Source organism: Photinus pyralis, unplaced genomic scaffold, assembly GCF_008802855.1.
Source record: "Photinus pyralis isolate 1611_PpyrPB1 unplaced genomic scaffold, Ppyr1.3 Ppyr1.4_LG1, whole genome shotgun sequence".
NCBI classification, from domain to species: Eukaryota; Metazoa; Arthropoda; class Insecta; order Coleoptera; family Lampyridae; genus Photinus; species Photinus pyralis.
This window is the reverse complement of record NW_022170249.1, coordinates 40,954,680-40,973,965: the sequence shown is the minus strand read 5'-3', so window position 1 is coordinate 40,973,965 and position 19,286 is coordinate 40,954,680. Positions and strand designations below refer to the sequence as shown.

Genomic DNA, 19,286 nt, shown 5'->3' with positions numbered 1-19,286 from the left:
TTTGCAGCAGAGATGAACGAGGCTCCTCTAAGGACAGATGTGAACGAGAGTCAGCATAGGGAAAATACTCCTGAAAATGAGACTCCTTTAGAAGATGATGCGATCGAGATTCGGCAAGGAGAAGTCACCCCCGAAAAAGAAATCTATCCTGCAAATATTATGCCAGTTCCTTCCATCACGAAAGATATTGTGGAAAAGAAAAATGCAAGAAAGGGTAAAGCGGTTGTGGTAACTAGTACCCCCTACAAGGAAGAGTTGGAAGTTAGCCTTAGCAAGAGAAATTTACCTTCTACTTCTGGAGTTAAGAAAAACCTAAATGGTCCGAAGGCAAAAGCTCGACAAAAGCAGACAAATCCAACATTACAAAAAAGAAAACAATTGGCCACCAAGAGCAGAAAAAAATCAACAAAACCATGTTCCCCAAGCTCTTCTTCTTTAGATTCGGGATCTGAACCGAACTATCAAGATTCTGACGACGCATCGGAAGATTTTCAGGAAGACGCTATTTGTATTTTCTGCGACATTCCGTTTTGTGAAGATGTACGAGGAGAAGAATCGGTAAAATGTCAACAGTGCTTTAAATGGGCTCACGTTGAATGTGCCGGTTTCGAAGGATTTAAATATGTCTGCGATTTTTGTCTTTAAAATAAAAAATTGCCTATATCTTTTCGTATGTTTTGTGAAAACTCACAAAATATAAGACCCCATATTAGGCACTTAGTGTGCCCCATATTAGGAGCCCATATGATCCCAATATGGGGTAGGTAGGGTTTTTTTTAAAAAATCATAATTTTTAAAATTTTGTACTTTTGAGGACGTTACTGAACATATGCCTCAAGGAAAAGCTAAAGTAACACCCTATCATACGGAGTCCTTTAAATACAAAGTTAAAAATTTTTTATGGCCATTTAAAAAAAGTACCCCATATTGGGAGACTTTCCTCTATTTGAGATAGTTCGGTTCTCTTAAGTTTTGTGCAACAAACGACTTCAGATGAAATCAAAACCATTGAAATAATTGGGCAAAAGGATCACCATGCACAACAGGAACATGGAAGATAATGAGCCTAAGATGTGGACCGAGGCCAATACAAAATTGCTAATTGAATTGTATACCCGCTTTTCAAAAGAATTCGACACCAGCATTAAAAAAAATGTTTGGGTGAAAGTTGCTAAAATTATGTCGGAGAAGATAGGTACACAGGTCTCAGGTGTACAATGCGATACAAAATGGAAGGGTTTGTTGAAGCAGTACAAATCAGTAAAAAAACATAACGATACTTCAGGAAATGAACCCAAGTATTGGAAATTTTTTGATCTTATCAACAATATCCTCCACAGCAAACCGGAAATAGCACCTGTGGCCACATGTAGCAGTGCAAGAGGTTTACAAGTAAATGTGGAAAATGGTAAATATAAAATTAAGATTAACACCTTCTCACTTCATTTGATTACAGATGCAGGTAGTGAGTATGCATCCACTTCAAGTGGGTCAAGTACGCCAACCTTTAAAAGTAGTATTAAAAGAAAAAAAAATGTGGATAACAGTATAGAAAGACGTCACCAAGAAAGAATACAACGTCAGGATAGATTCCTAGATATAATGCAGGATATTGCTGTTAACATAAAAAAGACAAAGTGTGACTGTTCAAAAAAACAAGAACCATCTGATAGTTAGGTTTATTATACATATTTATGAGTTATAACGTTTGTTTTTTTCGTTAAAAACACGTGAAAAATGCAGCACAAGTAAGCGTTTATTTTAATCTATTGTATCGCTACAAGAAAGGAAAACTCTATTCTCTAAGCCTGCGGCGTGCTCATGGCGTACATCTACACAAAATTCCCCTCTGTTCGTGTCCCTGGCTAAGTTGGTTCCAACATCGCTCACCGCAGAGTTCAATTTAGCGCCTTAAATTTAAACTTAGCGAAGTATTCTTCACACTCCCTCCCTTCGCTATATTTAAACACAAATATTTTAAAATATATAATAATTCTAACATTGAACAGAAATGAATATAGTATTCTTATAATAAAACTATAACATTAAATAAATCTAAAGAGATTGTATAATAGTTTTAGAGTGTCTTAATCTTTGGATTTCTCGGAGCCTGTAAAGAAACTTTAATTATTATTTATGGTTTTTAAAGTCTAAAACATGATTTAGAATTAACTCTCTAAGATAAACGTGTGCAGCTGATGGCAAAGGTTTAGTCATTATATCGGCTAAGTTCTCTTTGGTATTAATCTATTAATTCTACTCTAACAAGCATTTGATCAACACATGATTTCACAAAGTCACCATTGTATCGGCCATATGCTTTCGATTACCTCTAATTTCTCTTTCTTTTAAGTCTTTATTGATTTGATTTAAATTGTCATCGAACATTTTTAATTTATCATTTCCGTCTTTCTTTGTGCAATCTCGAGCTGACCGATTATCACACCATATAGTCACAGGAAAGAATGTTTTTCCAATGATATATCTAATACCTTTATCCAGCGAGATAAGCTCTTGACAAGCTTCACTCATAGCTAAATATTCGACCTGGCATGTAGATAGAGTGACGTACGATTGTTTATGACTTTTCCAGCCAATCGTATCGCCAAACAACCGCACAATAAAACCACTGCCCAGGTAGCACACTCACGTCATGTAGACGTTAGATATTGGTAACTTTTGGTCAATGACGTCACTTTCCCTAATGGGTATGTCTTGTTGACGTCATTTAGAAAACGTCAAAATGATGTCAGTGTGATGACGTCTTATTTTGGTTCCATATTCGTAAGTTAATTAAAGGATTATTTCGAATGGACTACCAAATTATAATTAAAGTAAATAATTGGTGAACAGTTGGTAATTACTAACTACCAAAGGTCAAAAGTCTAAAATGCCGGCTCTGTTACTTAAGCTTCCCGCGCATTTACGTTGCGCACATCATTGTGCGTCGCATCGCATGGTAACCTCCCGGCCGGCGACTGCATGGTCTGTGGCGACTGCCATTTCCCATTTCAATTAATGCACGTGCTCAACGTGTTTTATTCTTTTTCCACGATAAAAATAAAAAGTTCAAATGCTTCAAACTTCAAAACCAAAACCTCTTGATGCATATCTGGAAGAATCCCAGCAAACATTCATTGTTGCTGTTATATAACTGGAAAGTACCAAGTTATATAACGGATAATAGATAACATACACATATCTGCAATTGTTATGAAGTAATATAAATATGAATTATGTTGTTCGATTATGGAAAACGATTTTTAAAAACAATTTTTATTTTTATGACAACGTTACAATGAGAATCCGGACTGAACTTGACTGACTACAATAATGAAAAACTACATATAATTATAAGTTTCCTTATCGAAGGAATGTGCTGATGTCGGTGCTGATGTCGTGTGAAGGGCTACCATAACTCCTCCATCCTTAAATACAAATCCTAGGGTTAGGATTTGTTAACTTTATATCGGGGGTTTCTTCTTTGGGTTTAGAAACCTTAATTGGCAAAATGTTATTTTTGTAGGCATAAGCTATGAAAATCACAAGTAAAATTATAAATACATATGTTAATATTGTCCAGATACTAATGTTATTAAAATGCACTGTTTCAGTTGACATCGCGTCGATTTTGTTGTGTTGCACTTCTAGAGCACTTTGAATGTTTTTTACTTCGTCGAAATTAATTATGTCCATTTTTATAGGTTTAAATTGTAGCTGTGATTCTTGCAATTGAACTGTATCATTTATTTTTAATTTTGGAAGTTTGATTATTTTAAAGTCGTTTTTATAGTTTTCGTTGTTTTTTATTTTTATATCATCGATTTGAATTTCACAAACGCGGTTTAATTCTAAAACATATGCTCCGTTAAGCGGTATGTTGTCTTTATTTTGACCACACTGTTGAATGGCGACAATGTTCGTGGGCGTAACGACGATCCACTTGTTATCTTCCACTTTTTGGACTTTTACATTAGTGATTGACACGGGTATTTGGCGGCAATTTGACGTATTTTGGGAATATGTTAGCATTTGGACCTCACATGGGGCATCTTCTTCTTTCTTGATTGTTACTGGGTTGGCTTCTTCGCAGATGTATTCTCCTGACGTGATTTCTCGGCACTTGTTGTCGAAGAGCATATAGGATTTTTTGTTAAGGATTAAATATTTGGATTTTGGAAATATTGCTTGGAATAGATTAACTGTGGGTACCGGAAGGGAATATAGATGGTAATAATTATAATTTTCTCTTTCTACTAAAGGAACTTGTAAAACAAAAACGGTTTCGTTTCCCTTGCTATAGCTTTTAACTTCAATGATTTTTTCGAACAGTAAAATATTGACTAATGTGGGTTCAAAGGGGAGTTTGTTTTGATACATTTGTTGATTTATTAAATTCATTTCTTGTAATAGGTCATTTGGATCGATAATTGAATTATGAAAAGTATTTAATTTCGAAAACGTAATAGCTGTCTCGATTTTCTCTAAAACATCGTATATAATTTGAAAAGCTGTTATTAATTGAGATATTACCATTTGAATCAGAAAATAGCTGTGAGTTTCAATTTGTCCTAACTCGATAGTTTTAAGAACGTGTTCAATTTGCATTATTCTAGATTTCAAAATATATTGATTATGTGCCAGTTTTTCAACATTGGTCTTAAAAAGGTTAATTGAATTTTGTAAAAGTGTTATTTGTTCATGCATAAGGGTTTTTATTTTTTGTTGGTTATCTGATAAGGTCGAAATCGATTTATCGTATTTTTCCGCGTCTTCTTGATCAAGGTTTCCTGTCAAAGCTTTTATTAGTGTTCCTAAGCCATTAATTAGTCCACGTCTTTTCCTTTTATGATCTGAAGGATTCAGTTGTTTAATTTGTGTGTAAATTTTTTCTTCTAAATTATTAATGAGATTGTACGAATTGTGAAATTCGTTCCTATACCTAATCGTATTACTAGTGTTGGATTCTAAAGCATTTTTAAGCATTGTGAAACTATTGCGAAGCGAAAAATATTCCTTAATAACTAAGCTTATATCGTAAATTTGAATAAATGACCAATGGTCTATTTTATTTTGGGCGTTACCTATTTTTAAAGGTAGTAAGCCAGGGTTGTCGTTCATTGGGATGAATTTGGGGGGTTCTTGTCCGTTTGTTCCGATGAGGAACCTGTAACAACAGGGGGTCTTTTAAGTTCTTTTATATGCACTATCTCCCTTTTGTTTTTGTGATTTATTTCGGCACGGTTTCTTTCTAAAAGTCTAGTTATTGTAAATGGTCCTAAAAATTTGTTATGCTTTTTACCGCGGGAGGATTTTGGATTTTGTTTGAATACTTTCTGTCCGACTTTGAACTCGGAGTTGACGTTTCCTTGGTTATTATGTTTGTCTACTATTTCTTGCTTTTGTGTTTTAAGTTTTTCGGTAACATTTTTGTAAACGTGTTCTAATTTTTGTTTGTGGTTCTCTGCATAATCAGAGTAAAAACTTTCGGGTAAAAATATTTCTTCTGGATTTCGGGATTTTGTATGTCCAAAGGTGAGTTCGAAAGGTGTAAAACTTGTTGAGCTGTGTATTGAATTATTATAGCCGATTATTGCATAATCTATCAAATTCTGAGTATCGTTTGGATATTTTTCTTGTAAGATTCTGAGATGTTCAATTAATGTGGAGTGAAAACGTTCTATTGGGCTGTTTGATTCGTGATGTTGAGGAGTAGTAAAATGAACATTTATTTTGTGCACTTTTAAAATTTCTTTCACTGTGTCGTTATTGAATTCTGTGCCTTTGTCAATTATAATTTTTTCGGGTACGCCAAAAGATGTGAAAAATTTGATTAAAGCGTTACTGATATTGATCGCGGTTTTTCCTTCAATTGGAATCGCTTGTGCATACTTTGTAAATGCGTCTATTAGGGTAAGAAAATTTTTGTTGTTATAAAAGAATAAATCCAAGTGTATATTTTGAAAAGGTTTACTAGCAGTTTCGGTTATCATAAGTGGAGTGTAAGGGGGATGTCTACCATATTTTGTGCGTTGGCATATTTCACAAGAATTGATAAAGTTTGTAATTGTGGGTTTCATATTTTTCCAATAATAATTATTTTTAATTTTTTCGAAAGTCTCATTTATACCTCTGTGATTGGTTTTACCTTCGTGGTAATTTTTTATTAACATTATTTGTTCGTCTGGGTCTGTTATCGTATTGACCATTTTTAAACAACGGAATAATTTGGGGCCTTTTTCTGAAAAGTTATCTATAAATACTTTACTAAAATCTTCGTACAATTGGTCTGTATGGAAGTACATGCAATATGTTTTTTCTGACATAGTGTATTCTTTCAAAAAATCTAAAATAAATTGATAGTTGTTCTTAGGCGGGATTTTAATTGTTATTATCTTATGGTTTTCGTAATTTGATAGTTTAACATTAAGTTTAAAGTGAACATTTGGGTATACTAAAATTTGGTTTACCTTGTTATTAATAATTTCGTCAAAAATTTTGATTCCAGGATTTGTTGTTTCATTAAAGGTACTGTGTTGGGTTGTTGAGATATTATCACTAGGTTGAACAGGGGGTTGTATTTGTATATCTGATAAAATTTGAATTTTAGGATTTTGTCGTTGGTCATTAATTGTCAATTCACTTGTACTTGGTTGTGGTCATCAGGAGGTGCGGGGAATTCGTCTAAATTTGTCATTTGTTGTTCCACGTAATTTCTTAAAAATTCTAAGGATTCTGCGTCTATGTCTCCGGGGTTATTAATTACTGATTCGGTTTCAAAAGCGTTTATCTGCACGCGCGACAAGGCGTCTGCATTGGTGTTTATTTTGCCGGGTTTATAAATAATGTCATAGTCATATTCTTCTAGCTTTAAGCGCCATCTAATTAATTTGGAATTTGGTTCATGAAGCTTAAAAAGCCAAGTAAGGGGACGGTGATCTGTATATATTGTGAATTTTCTTCCGAAGAGATAAGGTCTAAAATATTTACATGCCCAAACAATGGCAAGTAACTCTTTTTCTATGGTGCTGTACCGTTGTTCGGATTCGTTTAGGGTTCGTGAGGCAAACGCGACAGGTTTGTCGGAGCCAACTGTTCCTTGGGAAAGAATAGCTGCAATTGCGACATTACTCGCATCTGTAGTTAAAATGAATTTTTGGGTGAAGTCAGGGTATTGAAGAATAGGTGCGTTGATTAATAAATTTTTACAAGTATTGAAGGCGGAAATGAATTTGTCATCGTGAATTATTTTTGAGTTCTTCTTGAGTGATTGCGTTAGTGGTTTTGTAATTTTGGCAAAATCTTTTATAAATTTCCTGTAGTATCCTACAAGACCTAGAAAACTTTTAATTTCTTTTTGAGTGTTTGGAATTGGGAATTTTTTTATAGCGTCAATTTTGTCTGGGTTTGGTTTTACTCCATCTTTAGTGATTTTGTGTCCTAGATAGGCGACTTCTTGGTGTAAGAATTCTGATTTGTCAAGTTGTACTTTAAGGTTGGATTGTCTAAGTCTGTCAAAAATGTGTTTTAGTCGATCGATATGTTCTTGTAAGCTTGTACTGAAAATTATGATGTCGTCGAGATAAACAACACAAATTTCGTTTTGTAAACCTCTTAGAACGTTGTCCATAACACGTTGAAATGTGCTAGGAGCGTTTTTTAAACCAAAGGGCATTCTTTTAAATTCGTAATGTCCATTTTCTGTAGAAAAGGCTGTTTTTTGTATGTCTGTCGGTTCCATCTCGATTTGGTGAAATCCATTTGCCAGGTCGAGTGTACTAAAATATAAACTTTTACCAAGTTTGTCTAAAATATCGTTAATGTTGGGAAGTGGGTATTTGTCGTCGATAGTCTTTTCATTTAATTTCCGATAATCTATTACTAAACGCCACTTGCGCTTACCGGACGCGTCAAGTTTTTTTGGTACTATCCAGATTGGACTGGAATACGGTGAAATGCTGTCTTGTATTATGCCTTGATCTAGCATTTTTTGAATTTGAGATTTCACTTCTGGTTTGTGAACTTCGGGGTATCGGTAACTTTTGGTAAAAATAGGAGTTTCGTCAGTTACATTTATTTTATGTCTGATTTGATTTGAAAAGGTCAAAGGTAATTTGTCACAGTAAAATATGTCTCTATACTCGTAACATAATTGTCGAATGGCTTCGTTTTCTTCACGGTTGCAATGATTTAAACGGAGGTTTTTTAAATTTTGTTTTTGTAAATTATCAATATGCTGATTTAATTCAGTATCGGTTTCCATTTTTTCTATAAAATTAAGTTCGTTAATGTTAAAAATTTCGATGTCTAAGGGTTGGTTAATTTTTATTTGAACGGGGTGTTCATTTGAATTTGTTATAGTCGTTATTGCGTGGTTGTCTATAATGTTGACTAAAGCTCGGGGTGATTCTACTCTATCTTGATATTTTTGGTACTCTAAATAACCTACTTGATTTTTTAAATGGGGATTGCAATTTTTTATGGGTACCTTAACCACTTGTTTTGTTCTACTGGGAATAAAATAGTCATAATCAGTTTCATGGGTTTTGTTTTTGATAGTGTCGATGTTTACATTTCGAATTTGTTCGTTTTCAAAAATGATAGGTATTTTAACGCATGGTGTTACAAGTAATTTTGCATTGATATCTACATTCGCTTTAAGTTGTTTCAAGAGATCCATACCAATTATACCATCGTATTTGTTACTAAAATTGAACAGATAAAATTTGTGTGTTTCTTTTAAATTGAAAATTTTGAAGATCGGTATTTCCATTACTTCGTTATGATACGTTATGTTATGGGCGGTTTGAACATTGAAATCTTCATTATAAATAAATCTATGATAAAAGGTGTAAGCTAATTTTGGATTTATCATACTTCAGGAACTACCTGTATCTATTAGAAAATTTGCATTTAAGTTCGGTATGAAAATGTACGGTAAGTTGGATTTGATATGATTAAGATTAATTACGTCGGGTTCTCGGAATGGCTGGCCTGATAAAAATTTTCATGTGAAAGTTCTTCTGCAATGTAATTTCCAGGTAAATTGTTATAATCGTTATCGTCTGCAGTAACATGATATTGGGGTTCATTACCTTCTTCCACAGAACTGCTTGTTGCGTGGGAATCATAAAAATCGTTATAGGAATTTTCGGGGTGGTCATAAATTGAATATTGATCAGGGTGATTTAATTGTTGGTCATCGAAATTTTCGGAATTATTGGTATCTTGTAGAAATAGTTCGTTAGATGTGAAATTTTTACGGGGTTGAATTTTTGTATTGCCTGAAGATGTATCCATCGGTTCTGGTTGGTAATTTGTATTAGGTCGATTTTGGTGATTAGTTTTATTTAAATAAGGGTTTCTTGAAATTTGGCTGGGTCTTTGCGAAAAATAAGGAAGTTTCTGTGTAGGAAACGGATTGTTTTGCTTCCAATTCATTTGCGAGTTTTGCATATGGGGTCTCGATGTTTGTAAATTATTTTGTCTTGGCAGTTGGAAATTTTGATGTGGTTGAAATCGAGGTTGAAATGAACTTGTAGGAGGTCTCCAATGATTATTAGTAGGTCCTACATGGCTATTATTGTTCTGAAACGGTGATGTATAGGGTGATTGATTTGAGGGCGTTATACGCTGTGTTGGTTTATACATGCTTTGCGTATTTAAAAGGTTACCTCTATTTTGACTATATAAAAAGTTTTCTTCTTCTATTAATAGTGACATTGCTTTTTCTAAATTTTCGGGGTCCCTAAGCCTAACATTATTTTGAATTTGGCCACTTAATCCACGGATAAAGGTTTTTAAAGCTAATTCGTCGTAATTTTTTAATCTGAGAGTTTTTTCTGGGACGGTTAAATCTGATGAATTTAATTTTGAAATAATGAGACTGCGTGCGTCTTGACATCTCATTCCAAAATTGTAAGGAGTTTCGTTTTTATTAGGTCGTAAAATAATTAAATCTTGTACGAGACAATCAATGTTGCGCTGGTCACCAAAGCTTAAGTTTAGTGCGTTTTTAATTTCGTTCCACGTTCTTAATTCTATTCTGGAACCTATGAGACTCAAAGCTCTACCTGTTAATTTACTTATTATTGCTCGTAACATAAAATTATTCAAAGTTTCGTTTACTGGATCATAAAAATTCAATATTAGGTTTTCGCAATTATCGATAAAAATGCCGAATGTGTGTGGGTTACCATCAAAATTTGGAATAGTTTCTACATATAATTTAAGTAATGAGTAATTTACGGTTTTTGGCTGCGCTTGGGCCATTATTTCTGGATTTTCAATTTCGTCAATTATTTCACTTTGTTCGCTACGATAAGTTGTAAAAGCGTTAGCAAGTTGTTCTGTTAGTTTTTCTAATTCTGAAGGCATAAATTACGTTTTTTACTAAGTATAAAATGATTTTAATAAACTTTCTCTTTATACCGCTTGAGTAGAAAAAGAACTTTGTAGGGGATACTTAAAATATTAGAATAAAGGAATTGTTTGACTTACAGGAATATGATGCTGATTTTCATGCTCTTTTCTTAAATTACGTTGCTTATCCTACGGTTTGGGTGAATTCGGCGATGCGGTCCAAATTTTTCCCAGGATTGAAGTTCGGCGATGTTGTCCAAAAATCAATTTGCGAGGTTTCGGCGATGCTGTCCTACGTCTCTGGTGTGTGTCAAGTTTTCGTTCGGCGAGGTTTCGGCGATTTTGTCCTACGTCTCTGCGTTTCTCAAAACGTTGCTCTTCTCGTAATCCAATTTTGAACTTCACAAATAAATCGTTATGACGAACCGAATTTTCCGGACGCGATTTTTGTCGCCACACTAGTGGAAATTTCGTTTTGTGAATCCTACCGACTGCGCCAATTATGTTGTTCGATTATGGAAAACGATTTTTAAAAACAATTTTTATTTTTATGACAACGTTACAATGAGAATCCGGACTGAACTTGACTGACTACAATAATGAAAAACTACATATAATTATAAGTTTCCTTATCGAAGGAATGTGCTGATGTCGGTGCTGATGTCGTGTGAAGGGCTACCATAACTTATGAGAACATTTCAGTAATGTAAATAATATATAACATTCAGTACTGGAGTTATCTATATCTAACATATAGTTACATAACATATGCTACATTTCCTAAACATATCTGCAACCATAGCCATGGTACATAACTCGAAAACATTTCCTTGATATATATGTTATATAACATTTAAGATGCAGGTAAACAAATTACGAAACGAATGTATCTCCGTCCTTAACCGAAAATTGTATAATTGTAATTTTCTGTTAATTTCTCGTTATTTATGATCAATATAATGATGGACGTGTTAATTTCTCATTTGTGTTGCATGTATGTAGAGCTGCGCCTACTCGACGCTAATGCAATGCAAGTTGCCGCATTCCGCTGGCCGTTGCCCGCGTTTTCTGTATTCTGTTTTGTTTAATGTTTATGGTGATTTGTGAATTAGCTGACGAGTGACACGTGAAAGTAAGTATATCCTAGTTTATTTATGTTGTTAAGTGTTTAATTAAGTGTTTAAGTATAGCTACATTGTAGAGGTTTGTTTTATAAAACGACGAAACTTATCACAAATATCATAACTTTACGAACAATTGAAAGTGGAGGCGACCTAACCTATAAAGACATGCTTAAGTAAAGGAAGATTTGACCATGTTTAAAACAATTCTGCAACAGACTGCGATTTTATTGAAATTAAATTAGGTATTTCATAGAACTGCAGTAAGTCAAAATCAGCTCACATGATAAAAATGGTTTGGTCTATCCTGCACATGTTATTACTGAAAGCATCGTAAAGAGCCCCATAAAAGGTACGATTGATCTGTTGAATCCGTCGGTTCCGACCGATTGAAACCACGATATCGGTACGGTGTGTCGAGATCGTTAACGATCTACTTAACCCTCGACTTAACCTAATGGGGTATTGGTAAACGCAATGAAAACTCATGAAATGGTGAATATAATTGTATTGATGAATCGACAGTATATGGTCTCTTTGCGGTCAATCTCGTTTGCACATATTGAATTATGTGAGCACAATACTGTTGCGTTTCAAACATCTGAATGATCGATCATAACGACCAATCATTTTGTGTGTGAGTGGTAACCTTTGACCAATCTACCGTCATGATATCCTTTCAGACTGAACGCTATATGGGGCCTTTATGTGTTTGTTACCATTCGCTTACGGTCATCTTAATATTTTTTTGTATTGTGGAGATTGAGGTAATTTTGTAGGAGGCGAAAATTCTTCACCGCCTCTTGGTAGTGTGCATTTTACGTAAACTGGTTTGTTCACGTTATACTAAAGAACAACTGTAATCACTGCTCTTTTTTCCGTAACTTTAGAGACAGTGTGCCAATGACACTTTTTTAAATTATAGGCCCTAGGACCAAACCAACCGTAGTCATGCCCAAAGACTTTCATCTTATGAGCAAAAGGCGTAAGAATCAGTTGATCCAATTAGGAGTAGACCAGATTCTAAATACTGATAAAGATGAAGATATTGGACAAACATCTCCTTCTGCATCTACGACATGTAGTTTATTCTCTGATACTTCACTTGAGGTAGAAAAAAATATTGCATTTTATAAAAATATACCTATCGCAATTACAACTGAAAATGAAAATAAAGCTTTTGTTAGCAAAAATTCTGACACAAGTTTACCCACTGATTCTACGGATGGTGCTTCCTTTGTTTCTCTACCAGACTCATTCAATCACAGTTCTGTTTCATACAATGATGTATTTAATAGTTGTTCATCTTTGAGCTCAAGTTTCAATGAATCCGTATCAGGGGAGGAAAATCTTAAAAAAGAATTACGTACATTTATCATTGAATGTAATGTAGCACACACAACTGCGAATAAATTATTGGATATCTTAAGACGCCACGGGCACGATTTACCCTCAGATGTGAGAACATTATTAAGCACCTCAACACACACAACATCTAGATATGTGTCGACACTGTCATGCGGAGGACAGTATTGCCATTTAGGATTATCATATGGGATTGAGCTTTCGATAAGGAAATACTTTTTAGAAATACCAAAAATAATTAAATTCAATATCAATATTGATGGATTGCCATTGTGTAAAAGCTCGACAAGTCAATTTTGGCCACTGCTAGGATCTATAGTAACTGATTTTCATACTGAACCATTTTTGATTGGAGTGTATTTTGGAAAAAAGAAACCTGGGAATGCTAACGAGTACCTTAAACAATTTGTTGATGAATATTTACAAATTACAGAAAACCAATTAATTATCTGCGGTGTAGAAGTAAACGTGAAATTAAATGCATTGATTTGTGATACCCCTGCCAAATCTTTTGTATGCGGTACTAAAGGTCATACAGGGTACTTTGGTTGCGGGAAATGCATTCAAGAAGGTGACTTCATTCAGAACAGGGTAGTATTTCCGGAAATAAAGAGTCAGTTAAGGACTGATAGTTCATTTAGAAATAAAAACCATCCTGAACATCATGTAAGAGATTCTTACTTAGAAAAGTTGGGCGTTGGAATGGTATCTCGTGTGCCCTTAGATTATATGCATCTAGTATGCCTGGGGGTGATGAAACGTCTTCTTCAATTCTGGATAAAAGGTCGAATAAATCTTCGGTTAAAAGAAGTGGACTTGATTTCTGCAACATTTGTGAATATGAAAAGATCTATAACAAAAGAATTTGTTAGAGTGCCCAGAAGTCTTTTAGAAATTGACCACTGGAAAGCCACAGAGTTTAGGCAATTTTTGTTATATTCGGGGCCTGTACTTCTATTAAAAAGATTACCCGCAATTTATTATGAACATTTTATTTCACTAACTGTTGCGTTAAGAATCCTAATTGATCCAGAATTGTGTGTGACATTAAATAAATATGCAGATTCGCTTTTAGTGTGGTTTGTTAAATATTATGGAGAGTTATACGGACATGAATTTTTATCCTATAATGTTCATAATTTGGTACATTTAGCTGGGGATGTTATAGAACTTGGACCTCTGGATACATTTAGTGCGTTTAAGTATGAGAACTATATGCAAAAAATCAAACAAAAACTTAAAAACTCTGGCAACTATTTGCAACAGCTTGTAAACAGAGTGCATGAAGAGAATAATCTGCCTGCAGAATACAAGGTTCCCAAGAAATACCCTATTATTGTATATTTTAAAAACGATTTACAAGTTATTAACTGCATTAAGTTTAACAGGTTTTCAATTTCTAAATCTAAATATGATAACTGTGTTCTGTTAGAGGATGGCACGTATGGTGTTATACAGGATTTTTCTATGAAGGACAATAAATGTGTAGTGCATATACTCCGGTTTAGAAATGCCGTGCCCTTTTTTAATTTACCTTGCGACTCGCTTAAGATTGGAGTTGGTGTGATACATATCCAACATGGTGACGTAGAAACCATTTTTTTAGAGCAGATTAAAAGAAAGTGTATTATCTTTGACTATTCTGATAATTGCAATAATCAAGAGTATGTTGTAGTGCCATTATTGCATTCTGAATAATTTAATCATATTTCTTTCATTTTTCTTTTGTGTATATTTGACCACCTCCACTGTGCAATACAATATATGATGGAAATATTTACGTAATTATTTAGGTACATTGAAGCATATTTTGTTATTATGTTTAGTTTATATAGTTATAGCTATTATAGAAAAATTTGTACATATGTATACCTATTGCATATTTTAAAAGTTGAAATTGTGTATAAATTGTCTCAATAAGTACTGTTAAGTTTCCAGGATGTCTTATGCGGTAGTGACATTCACAAACAGTAGCGACCATCCAGATGAAAATGACTATTGTACGTCTGAAATTCCAATGTCATGGTTGTGTAATAATAACACAAAATGTTGGTGGCCCACTTCGAATAAGAATGTAGGTTCGCTTATTTCTAAAGGTGCACCGCCAAATACAGAAAAGTGGAGTGTGGAAGATGTTGTAGTTGAACAGACGGGGGGTAATTATTTCAACTTCTATACCACTTGATCCAAAATAGATGAGAACAGTTTGAATTACGCGCCTACAATTTTTGGGGTATTTTGCTTTGGACATTGGCGATCGTAATTTGAATTTTCTCTACATCGTGTACCTACTTAATAATCAAATTACTCCGCCTGTTTTTAAATCATTATATTAATATCTTACTAACCTTACAATTTTTTTGTTTTTGCGGGAAATTCAAACTGTCCTTACTCTTTTTGGATCACCCGGTATATCTACACATTATTAACGATGAGTAATTGTAGTTTCTCTTGAAAAGGGCAGGAAGATTGCTAATGATCTAGATTATGCATCATCGGATGATGCCAGCAAGGGAAGAGGAAAAAGAAAAATTATTAATCCTAGGAAGTCCACCTCAGATGAAGAATGCAATACAAACATATCCTCTAAAAGTATGGTGATATCATTTCTGTTTAATTTTGGTAGTGACTACATATATGTTATAGACTGGAGAAAATTAACAAATATTGCGTTACCACCTCAGTTGCCAGGTTCAAAAGTTGATAATTATGTTCTACCAATCAGGTAAGCCGACTAGTGTTTTGCGGTACTTAATGACAATCCTTTATTTCTTTAGTCCAATGATTGCAGAAGAAGCTGGTGTGAGTGGTGATCAGGAAAATGAAATCCAATGTATGCCAATAATTCTTGCAAGTGAAAACCAAATTCAGTCAATGCCAATAATTCTGTCAGATGAACAAAATTTGTGTGAGTTTTAATATTTTTCAATTAACTCATTTTTATAGTTGATGTCAAGTTCTAGAAAATAATGAAGTTAGAGGAAGTGATGCACATGTTGAAGAACAATTTATAGATTTGGATTTATCTATTCAGCATTCTCAGTCTACTATGAGCAGTAAGTTTTTTTGACACTGTTAACTAGTGGAATAACAACACTTAAACTTCTTGTACATTTTTTAAATTGAGTTGATCAGTTTAAAATAAAAGATGTATCAAATTGGAAGAGAGCTTGCATGATCAAACTTTATTTAATAATTGATACTTCAAGTGCATAATACATGTACATACAATTACATCCTACTTGTTCCTTAGTTTTCTTTTATTTGATCATTTTGACTCTTACATGCATGTTGCAGGGACGCAGAATGTCATAGAAGATCCAAATACAATAAGCGACTATATCGGCAGTTCGAATGCTAATATTGGCGGTATGGTATCTACGTAATATATCTTTGCAACAAATTTTGACAATATAAATTTGTAGAACACCTCACAAAAATTACGAGAATGTTCGTATCTATCAATATGGCGCTAAAAAGCATTGATCAAAGACTAGGAAGACTAGAAACTGGGCCAGAAGGAGCAGTATGTGATAATGAAGGATTGGAACTGATTAAAGGATCTCTTCCATTGAACGACATCGAAGCCATAACAGCATTTGATAATTTGTTATCCAATAAAGAAGTTTCAAAACAATTTGTAAGTTTAACGTAATTTAGGTTTTTTTTTGTTATTTCTTAAAACAGGGCCAATTTTACAATCAGCAGTTATTGTTGACAGAGAACTTTCATACACGTGAATGTTTTTGTTGAGTAAATGTCAAAATGGGCCCTTTAATAAAATTAAGCTTTTCGATTAGCTCGTTGGTTAATACATAATTTAATTGCTTCTAACCAATCAATAAATGAATTGCGGTGTTAATGAAAAGATAATCGAAAAGCCTTGCATACAGTATGGGTTTTATGGACTAAATGTCTTTCTAATTTGCACAGTTCTTCGATAACGTTATCCTTGTTCCTCTGCGCAATGATGTCAAACAGACAAATTACTGAATTGAAGTATTAAAGCACATAATCCCTTTGCGTTGTTATTCTCGCGTTTTTCAAGCATGTACAGCTGTATGTCGAAAATTTAAAAGTGCATTCTTTATATTGCAGAAGAAATATGTTACTGGAATTGGAGGAAGCTGCGGCAAGGATAATATCTCCCGCATATTAAAAAGTGTATTTACAAATGCCTGTGCTGTGAATTGTTCCTGGATGGGTCGAAAAAACAATTTTGCTATGCACAAGTTGCGCTGCATTGCTATAGTAAAAGGTACATGTTTAATGTTCTGATCGTTACAATATTATAAAATATATTTTTCAGATGTGGTTTGCTCAAGTTTTTCCACTAAGGAAAATGAATTCGAGCAAATGTGTAGTGAATGGTTACGTTTTGCGAAACAGAGGCTCAACCGTGAAAAGTAATCTATATGTATTTAGGCATTACTTTTATTTTCATTAGATATTTTGGAAATTTGTGTAAATGTATGGAAATAAACTTAAAAAAATCTTTCTTAAATTTTCATTATTGCGTTTGTAAGATAACAGTTATTGCATTATGCAATGTTGCTGTTATCTTAAAGAGGTTATGGAACAGTTACGTTATTCTGTTATATAGACGTTATCTCGTTGTGTTAGATAACAGTTACTTATTTTGTTATATAACTGCAAAGCAACCTCGTTATATAGTCGCAATATACCTACAATGTGTCTTTGAGTGGGAAATAATAACTAACGTGAACCTTACATGTGATACTCAAGTGATGTTACTTTAACATAAGTAAAGTAACAGGGTTATATAATATCTCTATAACAGTTATATAATGGTGTTTGCTGGGATGTATCAAGGAATTAGAACATTTATTGAAAAATGGTTTAAAGTATTTAAATCTGCATTACACCATAAAAATTCACAGTTTTGTATGTGACGCACCTGCAAAGGCGCATTTTTAAAAGGCATAAAAAATCATACAGGATATGCATCGTGTGAAAAGTGCAATGAGGTTGGTGAATATGTTAATGGCAGAGTTATTTTAAAATCTACATGTTCCCCAAAGCGCACTGATGATTCATTTAAGTTACACCTGGACTCGGAACATCACAATATCTGTCTAGGGGTAATGCGCAAATTATTAAATTTTTGGATGAGTGGCCCCTTACCAACAAGATTAGGTTAAAAACAATAAATGCAATGTCAGCTCGTCTTGAATCATTACGAAAGTACATTCCTGTGGAATTTAATAGAAAACCGCGCTCATTGTCAGAATTACAGCGATGGAAGGCCACAGAGTTTCGATCCTTTTTACTTTATTTAGGGCCTGTTGTACTAAATAACTTAATTGATCCTTCGCTTTATGAACAGTTTCTGCTGTTGCACAGTTCAATTACAATTTTGATCTCTTCCAAACATATTTCAAATCTTGGAACTGCATTAGCAAAGGAACTATTAATTTTGTTTATACAACATTGTGAAAGTGTGTACGGAGAAGAATTTTTAATATATAATGTCCATATGCTTTGTCATATCAGTGATGACGTGGATTTATTTGGAGCACTGGATAACTTTTCAGCCTTTCCCTTTGAGAATTGCTTAGGGAGGTTAAAATCTTTGATAAAATCTCCTCGCAAACCATTACAACAACTATGTCGTAGACTTTTGGAGCTTGAATTTAGTTTTACTGTGCAAGAAAGTAATCCATTACATTCCTTATTAGTACAACATGATCATTACAATGGTCCATTACCAAGTGATAAATCCATCAATGATTTTAAGCAGTTTAAACGACTTTTTCTAAAAACATTTACTCTCTCTGTTCATTCATATTCAAATGCTGATTCTTACTGCATCATTGGTAACAATGCCGTTGTGCAAATTCATAACATTCTAGTTAATGTAAAAAATGAAATATTTGTGGTTGGGAAACAATTTAAATCTAAAACTTCATTGTATAAATATCCATTTGAGTCGAAAAAATTAAATATATACGTTATTAATAATTTGTCCAATAAATATGAAGTTTGGTCTGCTACAACATTAATAGGGAAATGCATAGTATATCCTGTTCCGTCAAAAAACAGTACTGTATCTTTTCCAATTATTCATTCATTGTGTGAAACTTAAACTCTATTTTTTTGTATATATGTATGTATATATCTTATTATTACTGTATTGAATCAATCATTTTGTATTTTTTTAAATAAATAACGTGACTTGTGACCATAGTTTTTAATGAGCTGAAACCGTTGCCTTGACGCGAAGTATAAGCAGTATGTCGTTGACAAATCGTCTTTTTGGCCTTATTTTTAGGTCTATTTTGATGTGTTAAGGTCATTTTAAGGTGATTAGTATCGTCATATGTGACGTCATTTCTGTACATCATTACCACTTAATATGTGGCGTCATGGGGCTGTGACATTAGGAAGTCATTATGACGTTATACTGACTTCAAATAT

The 19,286-nt window shown here is 33.6% G+C and overlaps 1 protein-coding gene across 3 annotated transcripts; it reads left to right on the top strand.

Moving 5' to 3' along the window:
• The first annotated feature begins 11,118 nt into the window (after window positions 1-11,118).
• On the top strand, window positions 11,119-17,346 carry LOC116178053. Of its 3 annotated transcripts, none has more exons than XM_031497344.1 (10): window positions 11,394-11,494; window positions 14,780-15,004; window positions 15,294-15,440; window positions 15,495-15,573; window positions 15,626-15,756; window positions 15,806-15,904; window positions 16,146-16,217; window positions 16,274-16,488; window positions 16,947-17,106; window positions 17,158-17,346. In XM_031497344.1, the coding sequence occupies exons 2-10, from the start codon at window positions 14,788-14,790 to the stop codon at window positions 17,256-17,258; spliced, it is 1,221 nt and encodes a 406-aa protein (XP_031353204.1). In that variant the 5' UTR covers window positions 11,394-11,494; window positions 14,780-14,787; the 3' UTR covers window positions 17,259-17,346. The 3 variants fall into 3 exon arrangements, with proteins under 3 accessions (XP_031353197.1, XP_031353204.1, XP_031353212.1); XM_031497352.1 differs by lacking the exon at window positions 11,394-11,494 and adding an exon at window positions 11,523-12,593; XM_031497337.1 differs by lacking the exons at window positions 14,780-15,004; window positions 15,294-15,440; window positions 15,495-15,573; ... (4 more) ...; window positions 16,947-17,106; window positions 17,158-17,346 and adding an exon at window positions 12,409-14,768 and having other exon boundaries at window positions 11,119-11,494.
• The last annotated feature ends 1,940 nt before the right edge of the window (window positions 17,347-19,286 follow it).

Excerpts from the sequence above, each read along its gene's own strand:
- LOC116178053 (XM_031497337.1), top strand. The coding sequence starts at position 12,435 with ATGCCCAAAGACTTTCATCTTATGAGCAAAAGGCGTAAGAATCAGTTG.